At 39.1% G+C, this 22,496-nt stretch overlaps 1 protein-coding gene across 1 annotated transcript; it reads right to left on the minus strand.

Moving 5' to 3' along the window:
• Positions 1 to 1,762: 1,762 nt before the first annotated feature.
• LOC146453867 (protein fem-1 homolog B-like) lies at positions 1,763 to 16,599 on the minus strand. The gene is made up of 2 exons (XM_085096105.1): positions 16,493 to 16,599; positions 1,763 to 5,804 (listed from the first exon to the last, which is right to left on the minus strand). The coding sequence occupies exon 2, from the start codon at positions 5,733 to 5,735 to the stop codon at positions 3,846 to 3,848; it is 1,890 nt and encodes a 629-aa protein (XP_084952231.1). The 5' UTR covers positions 5,736 to 5,804; positions 16,493 to 16,599; the 3' UTR covers positions 1,763 to 3,845.
• Positions 16,600 to 22,496: the final 5,897 nt, after the last annotated feature.

A 22,496-nucleotide genomic window follows, 5' to 3' on the forward strand; every position in this document is an offset into this window, starting at 1 on the left:
CTTTGAACATAGAATACTATTTCCACTGCTAATATAGTTCAGTATATCTCCCTGTGTTTGCACGCTATTTGCTTGTTTCTATTAGTCCCTTTATCTTACTTGTTTTGCACCTTAAAGGTAGGGGGATAACTCGAAAACCACAAGCTAGGTTCATTTATCCCCCTGACTTGACTTTTTACACACATCTCATCCCTTATATGTTGTAATTTATTGTAATTTGCAGTAGTTTTTTTGTGTATTAAGTGTCAAGAGAGTAATTTGTTATGAGTCTAATAAATCCACTCGTTTTTATTGTTGTTGTTGTGGTTTGTGTTTTTGTGGCTTTGGTTTGGCTTCCGTTCGGCTTTATCAGATTATTTTTTGTTAGTTTAGAAGGTGCACTGAGTCTCTAATTACCTACGGGCCCTTGTCCAGAGTATTTTCATTTGTTGAGAAAGCGCGTTGAGTCTGATTGGTTTCTGGTTCATTTTCAGAATGTTTTGCTCATTGAGAACGTGATGAGTCTCTGATTGGCTTCGGGCCCTTGTCAGAGATTTTTTTTGCTGTTGCTGAAAAAGCAGTGGGTCTTCAATTGTCTTCAGACCCTTAAAGAAGCAGAATGATTTTCGCTTGCCGAGGAAATTAATGGCATTGACTCTGATTGCCCCGTTTCAGAATCGTTTTGAGCGTTATTGGCTAAAAACATTGTGATTCTCTATCTAGCCTTGGACCTTTATCAGAGGGTTTGGTGTCTAATAGGAACACGTTGAGGTTTTGATTGGCTGCCGGCTTGTGGTGTCATTAATCAATGCCCAGCGTTTTTCCACCAAGTTTCTTGCAGCTGAGAGCCCTTATGGCCAAGACGAAGCAGAGTTACACAGCTGGGAGCGAAGCTAAGTCCTAAATATTGACGTTAATATATTGTCCCACAGAAAGCAGGAAGCGTGAATACCAGTAATGAGTTGATGGTTTCCGTGTGCCAGTAAAGGCAGAGTCAGGGATTTCAACCCGGATACTATGCGCAAATCAGAGTCGGGCATTTAAAATCCCTCTGGCATTTTACCGCATAACAAACCTCATTCTCTTGTAAATTGGAGGGAGAAAGGGGGGGGGGGGGTGAGGGTGAGTGGGGGCTTCCAAGCACTGGGAAAGACGCTACTGCCTACCATGCCCTCGAGTGGGGAATTTAAATGTCTTTTTTTAGTGGTAGCTAAGCAGTTTTCAAGGAGAATGTTTCTGCATCGTGAGCTGAAGTTGTAAAGAGTTTGACATTTTTACTGTTTCGGGCGGGGCGGGGTATAGACTACACTCGATAGTTTTTTAATGAAGCCACGGGCTTGTAATGTTGAGTTTGTACTTGAAAAGTAAAACGCTTTTTTTCCTAATTTTGTAGTCTATAACACATTTTTCAACTGATTGAACCATTTTTTTTCTACACGCTAGATGGTATATTGTTTTCAGCTTCTTCACAGTTTTAACCTTAAAGGAAGGCCGTTTAAAAATAGCCTTACACCATTCCTTAGGGCTTCTAGCACTTTCAAACTCTTCCAGCTGTTTTCATCCACTAAATTGTCAACTTCCAGTAAGTCACTACAGCCAAGGTACACTGCAGGTAGTAGTTTTCCCTCAAGGGCCTTGTTTCTTGGTGAGGGGGGAGGTACTCAGATAAGAGACGGTCAGGTGGGAGTGAGGATATGGTGTTATACCCTCATTAGTCCGAAGGCTGGGCCAAAAGCCCAGAACATAGTTTGTCACTCCAAAAGTAAATTCTTCTCCACATAAATATTCCATCACATTTATTCCATACAATTTGTAGTTGCAGAAAATACCCAACATCCATATATCCCCCTCCCTCTCACCAAGAGAGATTGGAAATTCCACAATGGGGGAGGGCTCAAAGTTTCAAAGTTCTACACTTTTGGAAGTACATCTTAGAGTCCAATGTTTTTTAAAAGGCACAGCCTTTCTTAAGAATAAAGGTAGTGCCTTTCAAAATATTGGATTCTACAATTTATTTTCCCAACGGTGAATTCAGCCATCCTATTTGTTGACTGGAGAGTAGGCTGGCTAGCAGGTGTTTTCTCCCCCTCCCCACTCAGAGATCCACGGATAGATAGTGGGGACAAGGAAAAAGTCAAACTGGGCGGGAAAAGTTCGAGGAAGAAAAAAACCAAGTACCCTCCACTGTTCGACTTTTTTTCTCATACCCACTATCTGTCCCTGTCTCCAAGGATGAGGACTATCAGTCTAATAGTTACTGCTGGGAATTTGATATGCGTAAATATGAAAATAAACTACAGTCGGACCTCTATTAAGCAGCCACCCTCCATTAAGCGGCTACTTTCTAAAGTCCCAAATTATTTTTTTGTCAGTAAAGTGCTGTATTCGATACCTCTATTCAACGGTCAACCTCTATTAAGCGGCCAGTTTTCAAAGTCCCCAGGGTGGCCACTTAATAGAGGTCCGACTGTATAAGAAAGTTAACATCTTGTGTAACAAGCAGCTGATAGCCTCGCAATGGAAACTCTCTATTTCTTTTAACATACATAGAGCATCCCTGAAAAGGCTTTTCAGCACCAACATTTAAAATGAATTTAACAAAAGGTGACAAATTAAAATAAAGTAGGCAACTAAGGCCCAGCCGAACTTTTCATGAGCCAAACCTAATACATTGAATTAAGTACATGAAAAGTTCAAGGTCTGAATCAGTTGAGAACGGCTGTTTCAATAATTGGAACGGCTCAGTCGGGAATTTCAGCTTTGGAACGGCTTTGATTCAGACGCCGAACTTTTCATGAGCCGAACCTAATGCAAAAATTATTATAATGTATTTCAAAGAAACAAATGGAAAATAAAAAAAAAAAACGCTTACATTTTGATTGGTTTTGCTTCAAGTAAATTAAGTTCGGCTAATTAAGTTCGGTGTCTGAATCAAAAGGTGGGATTTTGGTGATTTGGGCCGGCCTTGATTTGAATTAAATTCGGCTCATGAAAAGTTCGGTGTCTGAACTTGGCCTAAATAATTCTAATAATGGAGGTTTTTGATAAACAATTTCAAATACAAAAAAGCGATCATAATGTTGACTGAGGTTTAGATGACTCCATGCTACCATGTTCAAAGTTGTGTAAGTCAATTATGTGGGTAGTTATATAAAAAAAAGTGTGCTGAAGTTTAGTTGCATGTGATTAAAAGTAAAATCTGACATGCAAAGGATAGTGCTGACACCGAGTTAACATCAGCCAACATTTATATTACTTTTTTTACTTTAAATAAATAAATAAACAAACAAGTAAACAAATATTGGCAATACTAAATATTAATAGTAGACGCGTACTTGTGAGTCACAAGGAGAGCTTCAACACCTTACAGTTCAAAACCTTACAGTTCCTTCTGTATTTCTTTTTCTGTATATTTTTTGGAGACTTTCAAGCCATTTTATCTTAACTTTTGTGATCATTCATTTATTCTCCTGCCCTACATTTTTGTAAAAGTAACAACATTGACTGGGGGCCAGAAAATAGATGCTAGGTCACACTCTAGTCATGACTGACACCATGAAACCATGTTTTCACCCAAACTCCTCTAATTAAATTAAGCTCAGTAAGCAACTGCGACGACCATTGGAAATTACCAGAAGGTTTTTTGCTTTGTTTGCAAGCTCTTTTAAGCGATCACTCAAAGACTTTGATGTACTGTTTGATGTTAACACTTAAATAAAAATTGACCCTTCTAACTCTCAAACAACCATCAATCATGAAGTCCTAAAGTCAAAATGTTGTACTGTCATGTGAAACAAAAGACAAAAACAAAAAAAAATTAAAATGAAATAAAACAATGCTTTATTAAATGTGTACTTAACTGCATTTTAATGCATGCTGATGTATTTTTCAAGTGTTTTGGGAACCACTCCTAGATAATGAAGTCCAAACTTTTTTACAGCTCTGGCACTGATGCACTTAAGATCCAATTTTTTTCTTTCTGAAAGAATCCTGCGGGCATCATCAGTTTTAGCTTTGTCAAAAGCGGTTTCACCCTTGTTGTTGACAAAATCATGATGAGCACCTCCATCTAACAAAACCTCCAACATCTCGGTCAAAATGTGAAGTTGGTCATTACTTCTTGGACAAAAAAGAACGGCTTCATGAAGTGGAGTATCTCCCTCACTGTTGGTAGCATTGACATTGAAACCTGTATCTAAAAGAAATTTCACTGTTTTCAAGGGGCATGGTGGTTTATGAAAGATATGTCCACATCCATCAACACAAACCATATGTAACAATGTATTTCCTTCATTATCACAGGGGTTGATATGGACAAGTTTCCTTAATACTGATAGATCTGAGGTTTTCTCTTCCTCACAAAGTTCAGCTTTTGAAAATAAATACAACAGTTCCAAAAAGAAATCTAGAAAGTCTTCTGGCTCCTCTGGTCTCTCCTGGATCAATATTTTATCAAAAGATCCAGCTTCACGTAACCTGTCCAACTCCTGAGTGAACTTCAGCTTTAATGCTGACAGTTTCTCAAAAATAAGGATGGTTTCCTCAAGTACTTCAAGGACTACTTTTCCTGCTTGAGGGAAAATGTTTTTCGTCATTCTGTAAAGTACCTTAATTAACCTTTTGAGATTGTAACGGATTGATTTGTTACAGTTCTGGGCTATCTTAATCACATGTCTGTGCAGTGCTATACAGGCATACAAATTCCTGTTACCCCCACAGTAAGAAGCAAACTTTTCAATGGGCTTTAGAAGCAGTTCGCTTTTTGTTCCAAGGATTCTCTCTCTTATGATAAGGCCCTCTATACAGATGACTTCATCATCACGTTCTATCTGAGCTAGTTCCTCAACAGTTTCACTCTCTTTTCTGTATTGATCAGCTTCCACAGGTTCCATGGGGTGTTTAAACAAAGGATTTAAATGGTCTTGAAACCGTTCTGTCATTCCACGCATCATGTACTCAAATGCACGCATACAGCCTGAGGCATCAGGAAACTTTTTACAAGCAATAGAGGCACCAAGAAGCTCTAAGGCATCAATTGATTGTTCCTTTGTGCATTCTGGTCTGTTGATTAACTCCTCTACCATAAAAGCCACACATTCATCGCTTGCTAACAGAAGAGGTGTTAAACCATCCTTGTTGACCTTGTTGTACAACTGGGCTGTTCCAAAATCCAACAACTTGTGAACGATCGTAAGCAAGCCACATGTTATAGCATGGTGAAGAGCTGTGTTACCGTCTTTATCTTGAAGATCCAAGTTAGCTCCATGCTCGACGAGGAAGGTGACTGCATTCGCTTGCTTCCTTTTGACTGCTATCATTAGAGGGGTGTAGTTCTCTTCATTAACTGCGTCCACATTGGCTCCATGTTCAACTAAACAGCTCATAACACCAACATGGCCATGTTCAACAGCGACAAATAAAGGTGTACCACAGTAGTTCCGGTACACTGTATCACCTCGACCTTCCACGTTTGCCTTGTAACTCAAAAGCACTTTCACACAGTCAATATTTCCCATTTGAACAGCAATCATCAGCGGAGTATCCTGGCGTTCAAACAAATGTAAGTTTACATAATTATAATTAGGGTAAACTGTTTCCAACGCCGAAGCTCTCTCGCTGGGATTCATCTGCTGAAGCAGTTCAGTGAGTAAATCAGGAAATCCTAAAGAAGCAGCTTCAAAGACTTCTTCGGATGGATCAGGATATTTCCTCCAGACATCACGCTGAAACCGGGAAGGAGCTTCGCCATTTGCCATTCCGAAGGTCTCGTGGAAGGCCGAATAACAATAACAAGTTAGACAGTGACTTGTTTTCACTATTACCCACTTTGGAGAGAGAGTTGATCACGATTCAGTTTGTTAACGCTGGATGTCCAGCGTTTTGTCCCAGATCCATGACACCTGCTTCGAAAGTTCCGAAGTGGCCAGTTTGGAAAATGTTGATTTCGCGAAAGCTCGCGCTTAGCATGCCCGGAAAGGAGTTATTTCCCTCTTCCTCGTGCCCAGCTTCTAGCGGTTGAGAGTACTGGGTTCGGTTTTAGTTTCGTTTTAGTTTGGTTTTAGTTTGGTTTTAGTTCACCCTTCACCCATAAACAATCTCGCCCCCAGGACTGTGTGCGCATGCCTCGTCGTGCATTCTTCCCCTTCAAGGGGCAGTATGCCAAACTTGCCCATTTCTCCAAGAAGGTCAAACGAACTACATTTTTTTCAACACTAACGAATCACGCAAAATTACTGACTACATATCTTGCAACTCCAAAAACCTAATCTATTTAATCCAGTGTAAGAAATGCCACTCCCAGTACATTGGGGAGACAAAGCGCAAACTTAATGAACGTTTCGGGGAGCATCGCAGATCTATCCTGAATCACCATCAACTACTCAACCCTACTCCTGTCTCGCTACATTTCAACCAACCTGGCCACTCAATCAACGACGTCCAACTAATCCCCCTTGAACTTATACACAGCAAACGTGACTCCGTTAGAAAAGCTCGTGAAGCTCATTTAATCAACAAAGCTAAAACATTGCACCCTCTTGGTATAAATAGACGTGACGAAACACGCCAATGACATGTCTCACACTTGTAACTTAGTCCTAAACAACCAATCATTGTCATGCATTTTATATTTTAAATCTTCTTTGTAACGATCCTTTTATGTTTCTCACTTTTCTTTTTCGTTCAGCCCCCGAGGAAGGTTTGTATTGCAAACCGAAATATCGGGCAAAATTTTGTTTTTTTAAAAAACAAATATATTTCAGTTATTCTAGCTTTTGTTGTTTGTTCTATCAAGCTCGTCACCTCCGCCGTTGGGATCAGTCTGCCGTTAATATTTTGTCATTCAGTAAAAACCAGTGATAAACTGTGTTTGCAAGGACCACCGTGACAAAATAAAAGTACCGGATCCTGTAGTGAAGGATCTAATCAGCAAAAAAATTGTAAAGCAAATAATCTAAAAAAAGAGCAAGGCTGATTTCACGGTCAGGGAAGTATATTTTCCAATATTTCGAAAGGCACGGCCTTTCTTCTTCAGGGTATGTTTGAGACTGACCCTGTGGCAAGACACGTTACGTTACGTTAACGTATCTTGCCACAGGGTCAGTCTCAAACATACTCTGAAGAAGAAAGGCCGTGCCTTTCGAAATATTGGAAAATATACTTCCCTGACCGTGAAATCAGCCTTGCTCTTTTTTTAGATTATTTGCTTGGCAATATCATTGCCAGATTTCATACCGTGGGGGTCTGGGTACAAGTCTGTGTATTATGGGATATGGGACTCAACACCCAAATAGCCAGAAAGAGCACATCTAACTTTACAACATCCTTAAGTTTGGTGTTAATCAAGCGAGTATTAGGCGAGATACAGCCATTCAAAACCTAAGAAAATTTGGAACGCCGGACAAATCGTCCGTCACGTCCGGCGTCCAATACAAAACTGAATGCAAGGCTGGCACTACGGCAAAGGGCAGATTTATTAGTGGCCAATATTTCGACTAATAGAATTAGTCTTCCTCAGGGCCAGAGCTATAAATCTGCCCTTTGCCGTAGTGCCAGCCTTGCATTCAGTTTTGTATTTTCACGTTCAAGTGACGCCTGACACGAGGTCTTTCACAAGAGAGATCCGGCAAAATTACCAGCAAGTTTAATTCCTGCGTTGTGTGGACCTCTGCATTCAAAATTGAAGTTTTTGAATGGCTGTATCTTTCCTAATATTGGCTTGATTAACACCAAACTTGAGGATGTTGTAAAGTTCGCTGTGCTCTTTCTGGCTATGTGGGTGTTGGGTCCCATATCCCATAGTACACAGACTCGTACCCAGACCCCCACGGTATGAAATCAGGGAATGGGAGATCGATGGGAGATATCATGATTTTTGGCCAAAATTTACTAAATTTAAACTTTGAACACTGTGTTCTCAATCGCTAATTTAAAGAAATATTAATAGTGATTCTAAGACGAAAGGTTGAACCAAAATATAGTACAAACAGCGATTATAGTGCGTTACAACAGCGAAATTTGAAAACGTCCGCCAGACGTTTTCAAATTTGAACCCCTCTCCATCTTGGTCATCTGCCACCGAAAATATCCGCGGATAGTTTCTTTGCATTCTGATTGTCTTTTAATGGAATTTTGTCATTATATCTTGGCTACTATCAACCGAATAGCGTCTTCCCGATTTTCAATGTGTTACTAAAAATAGCGTGATACTGTCCCTTTCAGCTCACAGGCAAGCCAGCGCAGCAAGCCAGGCGTTGGGAAGGAAGAAGGGGAAGCGAGCGCGCGAGCTAAGCGAGAGAACGCCAAGTAAAGGGAAGAGGAAACCTTCCTTTTATAACCTCGGCGCCGCGTTCCCCTCGGTTCGTGTTCCCCTCCCGCGTGTGACTCATTTTCCCTCTCTCATCCCCCTTTCTAGCCCTTGGCAATTGACTCACGATTCGCGAAGCATATCTTTCATTTTCACCAACCTGAAACATTTCGTGGAACTCTGCGACACATGATAAGACGAATTTCTTATCTTTCCATTTTTCAGTATAATAATGCTTAGATGGAAGTGACTAAGGTATTCCAGTTTTAGCACCACGGAGACTATAACCAACTAAAAAAAAAAAAAAAAAAAAAAAAAAAAAAATAATAATAATAATAATAATAATAATGCAAATTAAAAATAAATATCTCAACTGGAAGGGAGGCCTACCAGTTGGCTATTTACAAAGCGTGGTCGAGGATTTTAAACCGGGGACCACCACTACCATGAAACAAATCCAGCTATTGGTCAGCCAAGGTCCTTGAGCTAGGGACGGTGCCTCCCCTTCCCTGTTGGAGATTTTGTGCCTGAAATTGTCATAACATCAATTGGAAACTATTTTATTCACGATGGCATTGATACTAAGCACAATAAAACTTCGGCCATTGAAGACGGCGTTCTCCTACCGCAAGTGAAACTTCACTTCCCTCGATGCCTAGCCTCCCACGCAGACTTTCTCAGGGGTTCGCCACGCGTGGGGCAGAAACGCGTGACGAACCCCTAAGAGCGTCTGCGTGGGAGGCTACTCGATGCCGGGATGGGGCTAAATATAATAGAAGAGGACAAAGGCGTAATACAGAGTAGACTAGCCACGCACTGGTCATTTTACCTTGAGTACAACTCCCTTCAAATCGACTGCGTTTGACGCTAGTAGTCGGCTCAATAGAGAGTAATGGAGACAGGGACTTTATTGACGGGGAGTGGGGACTCAATGAGGGGATGGGAGCTTTATAAAGGGGGTATAATAGTGACGGGGACCTAATAAAGGGAGGCAAGGGCAGAATATAGCTTAACATTTACAAGTTTGTAGCCGATTCCTTTTAGCAGCTTAACATTTACAAGTTTGTAGCCGATTCCTTTTAGCAGCGTTAAGCGCTTTATATTTCTTGATACTAGTTCGCTGTAGGGATACATTTATTGAGTAAACTCACATGTAGTCTTTTTTTGTCGTACACTACTTAATCTTGCCCGTTGAATCTTCACTCACTGTTTCGTTCCCCCTTTTCCCCGAGCTTGTTGCAAATTTTTCTTTCAGTGTTCCCTACCTCGTTATCGTTTAATACCTCGCAGGGTTTCCGTCATCCTTGACTGATAACCGTGTTTGCTCAGGTACGCCGTTCGTGTTCATTTCCTCTCAGGGTAGATTTTTCATATCAATAGGTAGATACAGTGTGTTCCTTCAGTTTCGTGTGTCATTACCCTCGCCTGTTCATTTCGCTGGGATGTCTATCTTTTCGTTTGCTGTTGTAACTCGTAGTTTCTTGCGTCGTTAATGGTGGCCGGTTCAGATTTAGTCTTTTAGGCCACCGTCTTTATTTGCAGCTTTTTGTAGCGTTTAATTGGGTACATTCTATAGTTAGCCTGGTTTTTTTAATCAATTGTGTAATAATTTTTAGTGACAAGTGGTCTGTTTGTTTAATTAATTGCGCAGTTCTTTTCGATTTTTTTCAGAACAAACAACGGGAAATAAACTATATCCTGCATGGCTTCCATTTTCTAGGATAATACATCTACTCGTTTGCTACTCAGTTTTCAAATCAAATGAAGGAAAGCTGTATCTCTTCTCTGAACAGCTCGAAATTAGCATGAAGTAACTTAGACTTTGAACATTGAATACTATTTCCACTGCTTATATAGTTCAGTATGTCTCCCTGTGTTTGCACGCTATTTGCTTGTCTCTACCAGTCCCTTTATCTTACTTGTTTTGCACCTTAAAGGCAGGAAGATAACTCGAAAACCACAAGCTCTGCATGTAGGTTCATTTATTCCCCTGACTTGACTTTTTACACACATCTCATCCCTTATATGTTGTAATTTATTGTAATTTGCTGTAGTTTTTTTTGTGTATTAAGTGTCAAGAGAGTAATTTGTTATGAGTCTAATAAATCCACTTGTTGTTGTTGTTGTGTTTTGTGTTTTTGTGGCTCTGGTTTGGGTTCCGGTTTTTTCAGATTTTTTTTGTTAGTTTAGAATGTGCAGTGAGTTATTGAATACCTCAGTCCGGGCCCTTGTAAGAGTATCATAGTTTCATTTGTTGAGAAGGCGCGTTGAGTCTGATTGGTTTCTGGTCCATTTTCAGAATGTTTTGTTCGTTGAGAACGTATTGAGTCTCTGATTGGCTTCGGACCCTTGTTAGTGTTTTTTGGTGTTGCTAAGAAAGCAGTGGGTCTTTAATTGGCTTCAGTCCCTTTTTAGAAGCGGCATGATTTTTGCTTGCCGAGGAAATTAATGGCATTGAATCTGATTGCCCCGTTTCAGAATCGTTTTGAGCGTTAAAAACATTGTGATTCTCTATCTAGCCTTGGACCTTTATCAGAGGGTTTTGTGTCTAATAGGAACACGTTGAGTTTTTATTGGCTGCCGGCTTGTGGTGTCATTAATCAATGCCCAGCGTCTTTCCACCAAGTTTCTTTCAGCTGAGAGCCCTTATGGCCAAGACGAAGCAGAGTTACACAACTGGGCGCGAAACTAAGCCCTAAATATTGACGTTAATATATTGTCCCACAGAAAGCAGGAAGCGTGAATACCAGTTAGTTGATGGTTTCCGTGTGTCAGTAAAGGCAGAGTCAGGGATTTAAACCCGGATACTATGCGCAAATCAGAGTCGGGCATTTAAAATCCCTCTGGCATTTTACCGCATATCAAACCTCATTCTCTTGTAAATTGGAGGGAGAAGAGGGGGGGGGGGGGATGAGGGGGAGTGGGGGCTTCCAAGCACTGGGAAAGAGGCTACTGCCTACCGTGCCCTCGAGTGGGGAATTTGAATGTCTTTTTTTAGTGGTAGCTTAGCAGTTTTCAAGGAGAATGTTTCTGCATCGTGAGCTGAAGTTGTAAAGAATGTGACATTTTTACTGTATCGGGCGGGGCGGGGTATAGACTACACTCGATAGTTTTTTTAATGGAGCGGGCTTGTAATGTTGAGTTTGTACTTGAAAAGTAAAACGCTTTTTTCCCTAATTTTGTAGTCTATAACACATTCCCAACTGATTGAACCATTTTTTCTACACGCTAGATGGTATATTGTTTTCAGCTTCTTCACAGTTTTAACCTTGAAGGAAGGCCGTTTAAAAATAGCCTTACACCATTCCTTAGGGCTTCTAGCACTTTCAAACTCTTCCAGCTGTTTTCATCCACTAAATTGTCAACTTTCAGTAAGTCACTACAGCCAAGGTACACTGCAGGTAGTAGTTTTCCCTCAAGGGCCTTGTTTCTTGGTGAGGGGGGAGGTACTCAGATAAGAGACGGTCAGGTGGGAGTGAGGATATGGTGTTAGACCCTCATTAGTCCGAAGGCTGGGCCAAAAGCCCAGAACATAGTTTGTCACTCCAAAAGTAAATTCTTCTCCACATAAATATTCCATCACATTTCTTCCATAAAATTTGTAGTTGCAGAAAATACCCAACATCCATATATCTCCCTCCCTCTCACCAAGAGAGATTGGAAATTCCACAATGGGGGAGGGCTTAAAGTTTCAAAGTTCTACACTTTTGGAAGTACATCTTAGAGTCCAATGTTTTTTAAAAGGCACAGCCTTTCTTAAGAATAAAGGTAGTGGCTTTCAAAATATTGGATTCTACAATTTATTTTCCCAACGGTGAATTCAGCCATCCTATTTGTTGACTTGAGGCTAGGCTGTGTAGCAGGTGTTTCCACCCCTCCCCCCTCAGAGATCAAGAGGGAGATAGTAGGGACAAGGAAAAAGTCAAACTGGGCGGGAAAAGTTCGAGGAAGAAAAAAAAGAACCGCCCACTGTTCGACTTTTTTCTCATACCCACTTTCTGTCCCTGTGTCTTCAAGAATGAGGACTAATAATAATAATAATAATAATAATAATAATAATAATAATAATAATAATAATAATAATAATAATAATAATAATAATAGCCGTTTATTCACAAATCCAAGTGAAAAGGAGATAAATGAGGTTTTCCCTTTCTAGTTTATCTCCTGATAAGAAAATAAATTAAAACATTAATTATTTACAACTGTTTGAAATACTTAACATAATTAAACGTATAAGAGTATCAGTCTTATAGGTTTCCCTGGGAATTTGATATGCGTAAATGGGAAAATAAGCTATGAGAAAGTTCACTTCTTGTGCAACAAGCCGCTGATAGCCTCGTCATGGAGACACTTCATTTTTTTTTAACATGAGCATCCCTTAAAAGGCTTTTCATCATCAACGTTTAAGATGAATTGAATAAAAACATGACAAATTAAAATAAAGTAAACAAATGAATAAATGGAGGTTTTTGATAAACAATTAAAAAAAAAAACAAGCGATCATAATGTTGACTGAGGTTAGATGACTCTGGCATGTTACCATTTTCAAAGTTGTGTAACTCGGTTATGTGGGTAGTTATATAAAGAAAAGTGTGCTAAAGTTTAGTTGCATGTAATTACAAGTACAATCTGACATGCAGAGGATTTCAAAAAACCCAAACTGAACACTCAATCTGACTCTTTTAAAGCAAATCTACTTATCTCATTAACACCCTGTGCATGTCAGTTGTGTTTTTAATCAAAAGCAACTAAACTTTCACACGCTTTTCTTTGAAAGTGGTGACATGGAGTCACCTAAACATCAGCCAACATTATTATTTACCTACCCGCCTCGACTAGCCTCAGCTATTTGTGGGTAGGTATATAACCAGCTTGTAACTGTCTGTTTTAATAAAGTATATATTGTTGTATTATCGCTTGCTTTTATTTAAAAAAAAAACAAAACAAGTAAACAAATATTGATAATAATAAATATATAAGGTAGAAAACAAACTTGTGACCAGTTTAATGGACAATTCAATTAATATTAACCCAGTGGTGACTAGCATCTATTTTCTGGCTTCCAGTCAATGTTGTTACTTTTACAAACACGTAGGTTAAGAGAATAAACAATATGATTACAAAACTTAAGATAAAATGGCTTGAAATTCTCCAAAAATAGAGAGAAAGAAATACAGAAGGAACTGTGAAAGAATATAGATTATGATGATAATAATAATAATAATAATAACAATAATAATAATAATAATAATAATAATAATAATAATAATAATAATAATAATAATAATAATAATAGAGATTAGTGTGCGATCACTGGTTGGACGAAAGAGTACTCAAGTCCTAGAGAGAATGCAGAAGGCGGTTTTATCGGCGACGCTGAACATTACAAGAACTTTCAAAGTAGTAACATGATAATGTTTTATTATACCAAGATTGATAGACCAGCCATGAATAGACCAGCTATGACTTTTATACATTTTTATATAGACTATGACTTTTATATATTTTTATATATTTTATATTTTTTATATATGTATATATATTTTATTGATTTATTCACATGCTATTTTAAGTTTCGCTTGGCTCACAGGTTACGCTACGCGCCCCGTGGTGCTTCATTATACTGTGCATACAGATAGTTTTACTGCACATAATAATAATAATAATAATAATAATAATAATAAACAATTTCTTTATTAACACACTCCAAGCTATTTACAAGTTAAGAGTTCTAATTTTAAAATATCCAACTCACAAAAAATTTGCTAAGAAAAGTTTGATGCATTGAAATATTATGAACAATAAAGCTAAAATTAAACCAGGAAATCAGCCAGCAAAAATTCAGAGTAAAAATCCCAAGTCACACATGTCATCAGTGAAATCCCCTTGTGGAATTTTGTGGAAAGGTGTCCTGGAGCCTCTTATGTATATGTGTACCGACCTTAAAATCTAAAAAGAAAGCAATGTTCTAATCCAAGTGATGGTAATATAATGGCTTTATTCACGGTATGTCCACTAGGTGGCTCTTCACCTGTGAATATTTAAAATTACAAAACTGTTAAGAAATGCAAATAAAAAGTAAACAACAATATTTTGAACTAACAAATTAACTATAAAAACTATAAATAGTGTTTCTCCATGACTGAAGACTGTCTATGATCAGTTCAATTAGATCAAAATTGAACCACAAAAAAACAACAACAACAACAACAACAAAACACCAATGCTTGACTAAATGTGTACTTGACTGCATTTTAATGCATGCTGATGTATTTTTCAAGTGTTTTGGGAACCACTCCTAGATAAGGAAGTCCAAACTTTTTTACAGCTCTGGCACTGATGCACTTTAACTCCAATTTTTTTCTTTCTGAAAGAATCCTGCAGGCATCATCAGTTTTTGCCACGTCAGCAGCTGTTTCACCCTTGTTGTTGAGGAAATCATGATGAGCACCTCCATCTAACAAAACCTCCAACAGCTCGGTCAAAATGTGAAGTGCGGCATTACTGCTTGGATCAAAAAGAACGGCTTTGTGAAGTGGAGTATCTCCCTCACTGTTGGTAGCATTGACATTGAAACCTGTATCTAAAAGACATTTCAGTGTTTTGGGCAATCCAACCAAACAAACCATATGTAACAATGTATTTCCTTTACAATCACGGGGGTTTATATGGACAAGTTTCTGTAATACTGATAGATTTGAGGTTTTCTCTTCCTCACAAAGTTCAGCTTCTGAAAATAAATACAACAGTTCCCAACAGTTATGTAGAAGGTAATCTGGCTCCTCTGGTTTCTCCTCCTGGGTCAATTCAAATATTTTATCAACAGATCCAGCTTCATGTAGTCTGTCGTACTTCTGAGTGAACTTCAACTTTAATGCTGATAGTTTTTCAAACTCAAGGATGGTTTCGTCAAGTACTTCAAGGACTACTTTTTCTGCTAGACGAAAATTGTTTTGAGCCATGTTGTAAAGCACGTCAATTAACCTTTGTAGATTGTAACGGATTGATTTGTTACAGTTCTGGTCTATCTTAATTGCATGTCTGAGCAGTGCTATGCAGGCATGGAAATTCCTGGTATTCTCAGAGTAAGAAGCAAACTTTTTAATGTACTTTAGAAGCAGTTTGCTTTCTGTTCCAAGGATTCTCTCTCTTATGATAAGGCCCTCTATGTAGATGGCTTCAACATCACCTTCTATCTGAGCTAGTTCCTCAACAGTTTCACTCTCTTTTCTGTACTGATAAGCTTCCACAGGTTCCATGGTGTGTTTAAACAAAGGATTTAAATGGTCTTGAAACCGTTCTCTCATACCACGCATCATGTACTCAAATGCATGCATACAGCCTGAGGCATCGGGAAACTCTTTACAAGCAATAGAGGCACCAAGAAGCTCTAAGGCATCAATTGATTGTTCCTTTGTGCATTCTGGTCTGTTGATTAACTCCTCTACCATAAAAGCCACACATTTATCGCTTGCTAACAGAAGAGGTGTTAAACCGTCCTTGTTGCACAACTGGGCTGCTCCAAAATCCAACAACTTGTGAACGACTGTATCAAAGCCACATGTTATAGCATGGTGAAGAGCTGTGTTACCGTCTTTATCTTGAAGATCCAAGTTAGCTCCATGCTCGACGAGGAAGGTGACTGCATTTGCGTGCTTCATTATGACTGCTATCATTAGAGGGGTGTAGTTTTCTTCTGTAACTGCGTCCACACTGGCTCCATGTTCAACTAAACAACTCATAACACCAACATGGTCATATTGAACAGCAACAAATAAGGGTGTAGCATCATGGTAGGCTATTACTTCACGACGTATGTTGTTGATCACTACAATACAATGAGGACCACCTCGACCTTCCACGTTTGCCTTGTGACTTAGAAGCACTCTCACACAGTCAACATTTCCCGTTTGAATAGCAATTATCAGCGGATTATCTTCGCGAAAATTTTCCTCCCAAAAGTAAACTGTTTCCAACGCCGAAGCTCTCTCGCTAAGATTCATCTGCTGAAGCAGTTCACTGAGTAAATCAGGTTTTTCAGAAACGACAGCTTTAAAGACTGGATCATCAGGATACACTGGATATTTCGTCCTGATATTACGCTGCAACAGGGAAGAAGCTTCGCCATTTGCCATTCCGAAGGTCTCGTGGAAGGCCGAATTACAATGACAAGCCAGACAGTGACTTGGTTTCACTATTAACCACTTTGGAGAAAGACTGGATCACAATTCCGTTTGTTAACACTGGATGACCAGTGTTTTGTCGCAGATCGATGACACTGTTTCGAAGTGGCCATTTTGGAAAACGTTGAATCCGCGAAAGGGGCGCGCCAAGCATGAAGGGAGCTATGTCCCTCTTCCTCGTGCCTAGCCTCTGGCGGTTTAGAGGACATGTCGTGTTTAGGGGAGGACTAAGACCCCTGCGCGCTGCATTCCTCCTCTTCAGCTCACAGGGAAGCCAGTGCAGCAAGCCAGGCATTGGGAAGGAAGGAGGGAAAGCAAGCGCGCGTGCTAAGCGAGAGAGCGCCAAGGAAAGGGACGAGGAAGCTTCCTCTACCTCTGCGCCGCGTTCCCCTCGCGCGTGTGACTCGTTTCCCCCCTCTCCTCCCCCTTTCTAGCCCTTGGCAATGTAATAAGACACGATTCGTGAAGCATATCTTCAGTTTTCACCAACTTGAAACATGTCGTGGAACTTTCCGATACATGATCGGACGAATTTCCTATCTTTCTATTTTTCAATATAATAATGCTTAGAAGTGAGGTAAGTAATTTATTCCAGTTTTAGCAACACTGAAAAAAAATGATGCAAACTAAAGATAAACATCTTTAAAAATCCCAACCCTGGCAGGCAGGCTTGCCAGTTGGCTATTTACAAAGCGTGGTCGAGGATTTGAAACCGGGGACTACCATCACACAAATCCAGTGAATGGTCAGCCAAGGTACTTGAGCTGGTACTTCTGTGTTGAAGATTTTGTGCCTGAAATTGTCATTTAATTAATTGGAAACTATTTTATCCACGATGGCATTGATGCTCGAGTACAATAAATCTTCAGCCATTGAAGATGGCGTTCTCCAAGTGGAACTTCCCTTCTCTCGATGCGGGGATGGGGATTAATATAACAGAGGAGGGACAAAGGCATAATACAGAGTCAGGACTAGCCAACAACAACAACAACAACACTTTATTAAAAAAGGCTGTTACAAGTTAGTTATATACTTACCCGCAGATAGTTAATGCTATTCGAGGCAGGTAGGTATGACTATAGTGAACTTAAAGGGGAAGTATCATGGGGTTTTTGATATTTTTTGTTAAAAATGATGAAATGAGACCTTCAGATCAGCTGCCAAATAATTCTAGAATGACGAGAGGAAAGAAATCAACTCAATTCTTGAAAGGAACAACTCGTGATCTGTTTTAGTGTATTTTGGAAACAAATTTGCGAGAACTTGAAAAACATTAGCCTAATATTTTTCAAGTTTCAATCCATACCGGCCTACTCTGTCTCTGGCCATAGGCACTAATCGACAGTTTTATTGCACTGGGTGGATAATTTATAACAAACTTAACAATTATTTTGTTGTTTCTGCTGACAGACAAACATTTTTGGGTTTTGAAATGACAGCAAATTTGCGTGATACTTGACATACTTCCCCTTTAAGTACAAATAAATTTGGTGTTAACAAGTTGACAGCCATTTTACCTTGTGTACAACTCCCTTCAAAACGACTGCGTTTGAGGCTAGTAATCGGCTCCGAGTAGAAAGTAAAAGAGACAGGGACTTTATTGACGGGGAGTGGGGACTCAAAGAGGGGATGGGAGCTTAATAAAGGGGGTATAATAGTGGGGTGACAAGGACGTAATATATAAGGTAAGGTAAGGTAAGGTAAAATCTTTATTTAGACACGGTGTTTCCTTCAAGACTATACAATATTTAATTTAAAATCTAACTACCTAACTTAAATTAATGTTGTAAATAGCTACTACAACAAGAGAAATGATAAAATCCTGCTTTACAAGGAAGCCGTGTATAAAAACAAAATAAAATTTATATAAGACTACTGTCAAAATCATGATTCTTTAGCTTAGATTCAAATTCATTAAGAGACAGCGACTTTCGAATATTCAAAGGCAGACTATTCCACAGTACAACTTCGCTGTAAGACAGACTTCTTTTACAATAATTAGTGCGGGGCGGTGGGATAGCAAGCATACCATCACTATCTCTTAGATTATAAGTTAAAGTATTAGAACGGAAGGAGACAAGGGCTCTTATATAGGGGTATGGGGGCTGAACAGAGGCGGTAGGAGGATTATTGTTAAAAGAGATCTTTAAAGTGATGCCCCTGACGAATAATCTTATGATTTTGCAAACCTTTCCTAAAATGCTAAGAATATAGCTCAACATTTACAAGTTTGTAGCATTCCTTTTAGCAGCATTAAGCGCTTTAAATTTCTTAGAATACTAGTACGCTCTAGGGATACGTTAACTGAGTAAGCTCAGATGTAGTCTTATCTCGTCGTACACTACTTCATCTTGCCTGTTTAATCTTCATTCGCTGTTTCGTCTTCCCCTCCCCCTTCCTCCCCAAACTAGTTGCAAATTTTTCTTTCAATGTTCCCTACCTCGTTATCGTTTAATACCTCGCAGGGTTTCCTTCGTCCTTGACTGATAACCGTGTTTGCTCAGGTACGCTGTTCGTGTTCATTTACTCACACGGTGGATTCAATAGGTAGATGCAGTGTGTTCCTTCAGTTTCGTGTGTCATTACCCTGGCCTGTTCATTTCGCTGGGATGTCTATCTTTTCGTTTGTTGTTGTAAGTCGTAGTTTTTTCCGTGGTTAATGGTGGCCGGTCCAGATTTAGTTTTCTAGGCCACCGTCTTTATTTACAGCTTTTCGTAGCGTTTAATTGGGTTATTCTATTGTTACGAAGAAGCAAAGACTTAGAAAAACATTTGACTATAAAAAATTGCGATAAAACATTTCGTAAAAACATTATAAAAAGGTTAAAAAACACGACGTTTCGATGTACATTACATCATTATCAAGTGAAATTAAAAATGCAAGATTGCGGCTATAAATACAAAAATGGACAATAGACATTAATTAAAATAGTAGCATTGAAGAATGCTACCAGTTAAACAAAAAGTTTCGCACGTATAGAGTCCGTTTGAGTGTTCAAGCAAGGCTTAAGTTTCTTGATGTACAGCATTTCAAATACCAAACAATCAAATTTGCTCCGACACCTTCTCAAGATGTTAAAATGGCCCTGATTCAATAGGTGTTTGCTCCCGTGAGCTTCAAGAAAATGTTTGCCAATTGCCGAGTTCTTGTGCTCAGCAACGCGTTGAAAAAGGTGTCTGGCTGTATAGCCGACATAATCTGCATCGCACAGATCACATGAGAAATAGTAAACAACGCATTGCTGATTCACAATCGACGGCTTAACTTCCCTAGGCTTAAGATCATGTTCTAATTTCCTACTAACAAAAACTGGCTGCAATATGGGGCCAATCTTATTACTTAGGTCGTTAAATTGCCTGCGAACCGCATTGGCAGCTACTTGATCCTTAAAAGGAAGGATAATTCTGATCTTACGACCGCCTTCAGGCTTCTCTTCCGCTGCCTGTTCCGATACATTACGAAGAAAATTACTAATGATGGAATCTATGAGAGCCCTAGGATAATCTAGGCGACTGAAAATTGAGCGCAATTTGTTACATTCTAAATTGAAAGCTTCTGTTGTGGAACATAGAGCGTACGCGCGATGTAACATTTTTGTTTAACTGGTAGCATTCTTCAATGCTACTATTTTAATTAATATCTATTGTCCATTTTTGTATTTATAGCCGCAATCTTGCATTTTTAATTTCACTTGATAATGATGTAATGTACATCGAAACGTCGTGTTTTTTAACCTTTTTATAATGTTTTTACGAAATGTTTTATCGCAATTTTTTATAGTCAAATATTCTATTGTTAGCCTCGGTTTTTTTTAATCAATTGTGTATTAATTTTTAGTGGCAAGTGCTCTGTTTGTTTAAGAACGTGTCAAGCGATTAATTGCGCAGTTCTTTTCGATTTTTTCAGAACAAACAACGGGAAATAAACTATATCCTGCATGGCTTCCATTTTCTAGGATAATACATCTACTCGTTTAATTTGCTACTCAGTTTTCAAATCAAATAAAGCTGTATCTCTTCTCTGAACAGCTCGAAATTAGCATGAAGTAACTTAAACTTTGAACATTGAATACTATTTCCACTGTTTATATAGTTCAGTATGTCTCCTTGTGTTTACACGCTATTTGCTTGTTTCTATCAGTCCTGCAGTTTGTCGTACTTGTTTTGCACCTTAAAGGCAGGGGGATAACTCGAAAACCACAAGCTCTGCATGTAGGTTCATTTATTCCCCTGACTTGACTTTTTACACACATCTCAACCCTTACATGTTGTAATTTATTGTAATTTGCTGTAGTTTTTTTTGTGTATTAATTGTCAAGAGAGTAATTTGTTATGAGTCTAATAAATCCACTTGTTGTTGTGTTTTGTGTTTTTGTGGCTCTTTTTTGGGTTCCGGTTTTTTTCAGATTTTTTTTGTTAGTTTAGAATGTGCAGTGAGTTATTGAATACCTCAGTCCGGGCCCTTGTAAGAGTATCATAGTTTCATTTGTTGAGAAGGCGCGTTGAGTCTGATTGGTTTCTGGTCCATTTTCAGAATGTTTTGTTCATTGAGAACGTATTGAGTCTATGATTGGCTTCGGACCCTTGTTAGTGTTTTTTGGTGTTGCTAAGAAAGCAGTGGGTCTCTAATTGGCTTCAGTCCCTTTTCAGAAGCAGAATGATTTTCGCTTGCCGAGGAAATTAATGGCATTGAATCTGATTGCCCCGTTTCGGAATCGTTTTGAGCGTTTGGACCTTTATTAGAGGGTTTGTGTTTAATAGAGTTTTTTATTGGCTGCAGGCTTGTGGTGTCATTAATCAATGCCCAGCGTTTTTCCACCAAGTTTCTTGCAGCTGAGAGCCCTTATAGCTAATACGAAGCAGAGTTGCACAGCTGGGCGCGAAACTAAGCCCTAAATATTGACGTTAATATATTGTCCCACAGAAAGTAGGAAGCGTGAATCACGGCCAGTAAGTTGATGGTTTCCGCGTGCCAGTAAAGGCAGAGTCAGGGATTTCAACCCGGATACTATGCACAATTGAGAGTTGGGCATTTAACATCACTCGGGTATTTTACCACGTATCAAACCTCGTTCTTTTGTAAATTGCGGGGTGGGGGGGGGGGGGGAAGTGGGCAATGGGGGCTCCCAAGCACTGGGAAATAGGTTACCGCCTACGGTGCCCGTGAGTGGGGAATTTGAATGCGTGTACCTTAGTGCTAACCGTTTTTCTATGGCATGAAAAAATGAAATACAACTTTTATTTTTGTTTTCCGTTTTCCTACAACATTGAAAAATGGAATTCCAAGTTCTATTTTCGTTTTTGGTTTGTTTACGACTTTGGAAAACGGAATTCCAATTTCCATTTACGTTTTTCGTTTTTTTTATGTCTTTGGAAAACGGAATTCCAATTTCCATTTTCGTTTTTCGTTTTTTTGCGACTTTGGAAAACGGAATTCCAATTTCCACTTCCGTTTTTCGTCTTTTGTTTTCCTACGACATTGGAAAACGGAATTCGAACTTCCATTTTTGTATTTAGTTTTTCTATAGCATTAAAAACGAATTTGATTTTTCTTTTTCGTTTTTTTATGGCATTGAAAAAACGAAAAAGGTTAAATGAGCAAAAACAGTCGCTCTGCACGTGCGTCTTACATTTTGGTACATTTTTTTGCCGTCCTCTGCAATGCAATAACGTGAAATGACCACATTTAACTTGTACGGCGCTCCTACCAATTTGATTCCTGGATAGTTCACCATTTTTGTAAAAGTTGAGCGCGATGAAATTTGTGCGAAGTAGCACAAATGAAATAAAGGTATATTTTAAGGTGACATTTTCGTTGCCGTTGCCGTCGTCGTTGCTTAAGCTCTCTAAAGTTAAAGCTTCTGCCTTATGACTTACCCCAAACATTTGAGCCAACCTTTCTGTAGTCACTTGTGATTTTTTGAGTGTTCTTTCGACTCTTCGTTCTCCTTCGCCGGTGAAAAATATCAAATAATCCTCCTCTGTCATTGCTAGTATAAAAGTATTAAGACTATAAAAGTGAACAC

The sequence above is a fragment of the Pavona decussata genome, unplaced genomic scaffold (assembly GCF_977016875.1).
Source record: "Pavona decussata unplaced genomic scaffold, jaPavDecu1.1 SCAFFOLD_322, whole genome shotgun sequence".
Classification (NCBI taxonomy): Eukaryota; Metazoa; Cnidaria; class Anthozoa; order Scleractinia; family Agariciidae; genus Pavona; species Pavona decussata.

Coding starts and splice junctions, on each gene's coding strand:
- LOC146453867 (XM_085096105.1), bottom strand. CDS start 5,735: ATGGCAAATGGCGAAGCTCCTTCCCGGTTTCAGCGTGATGTCTGGAGG.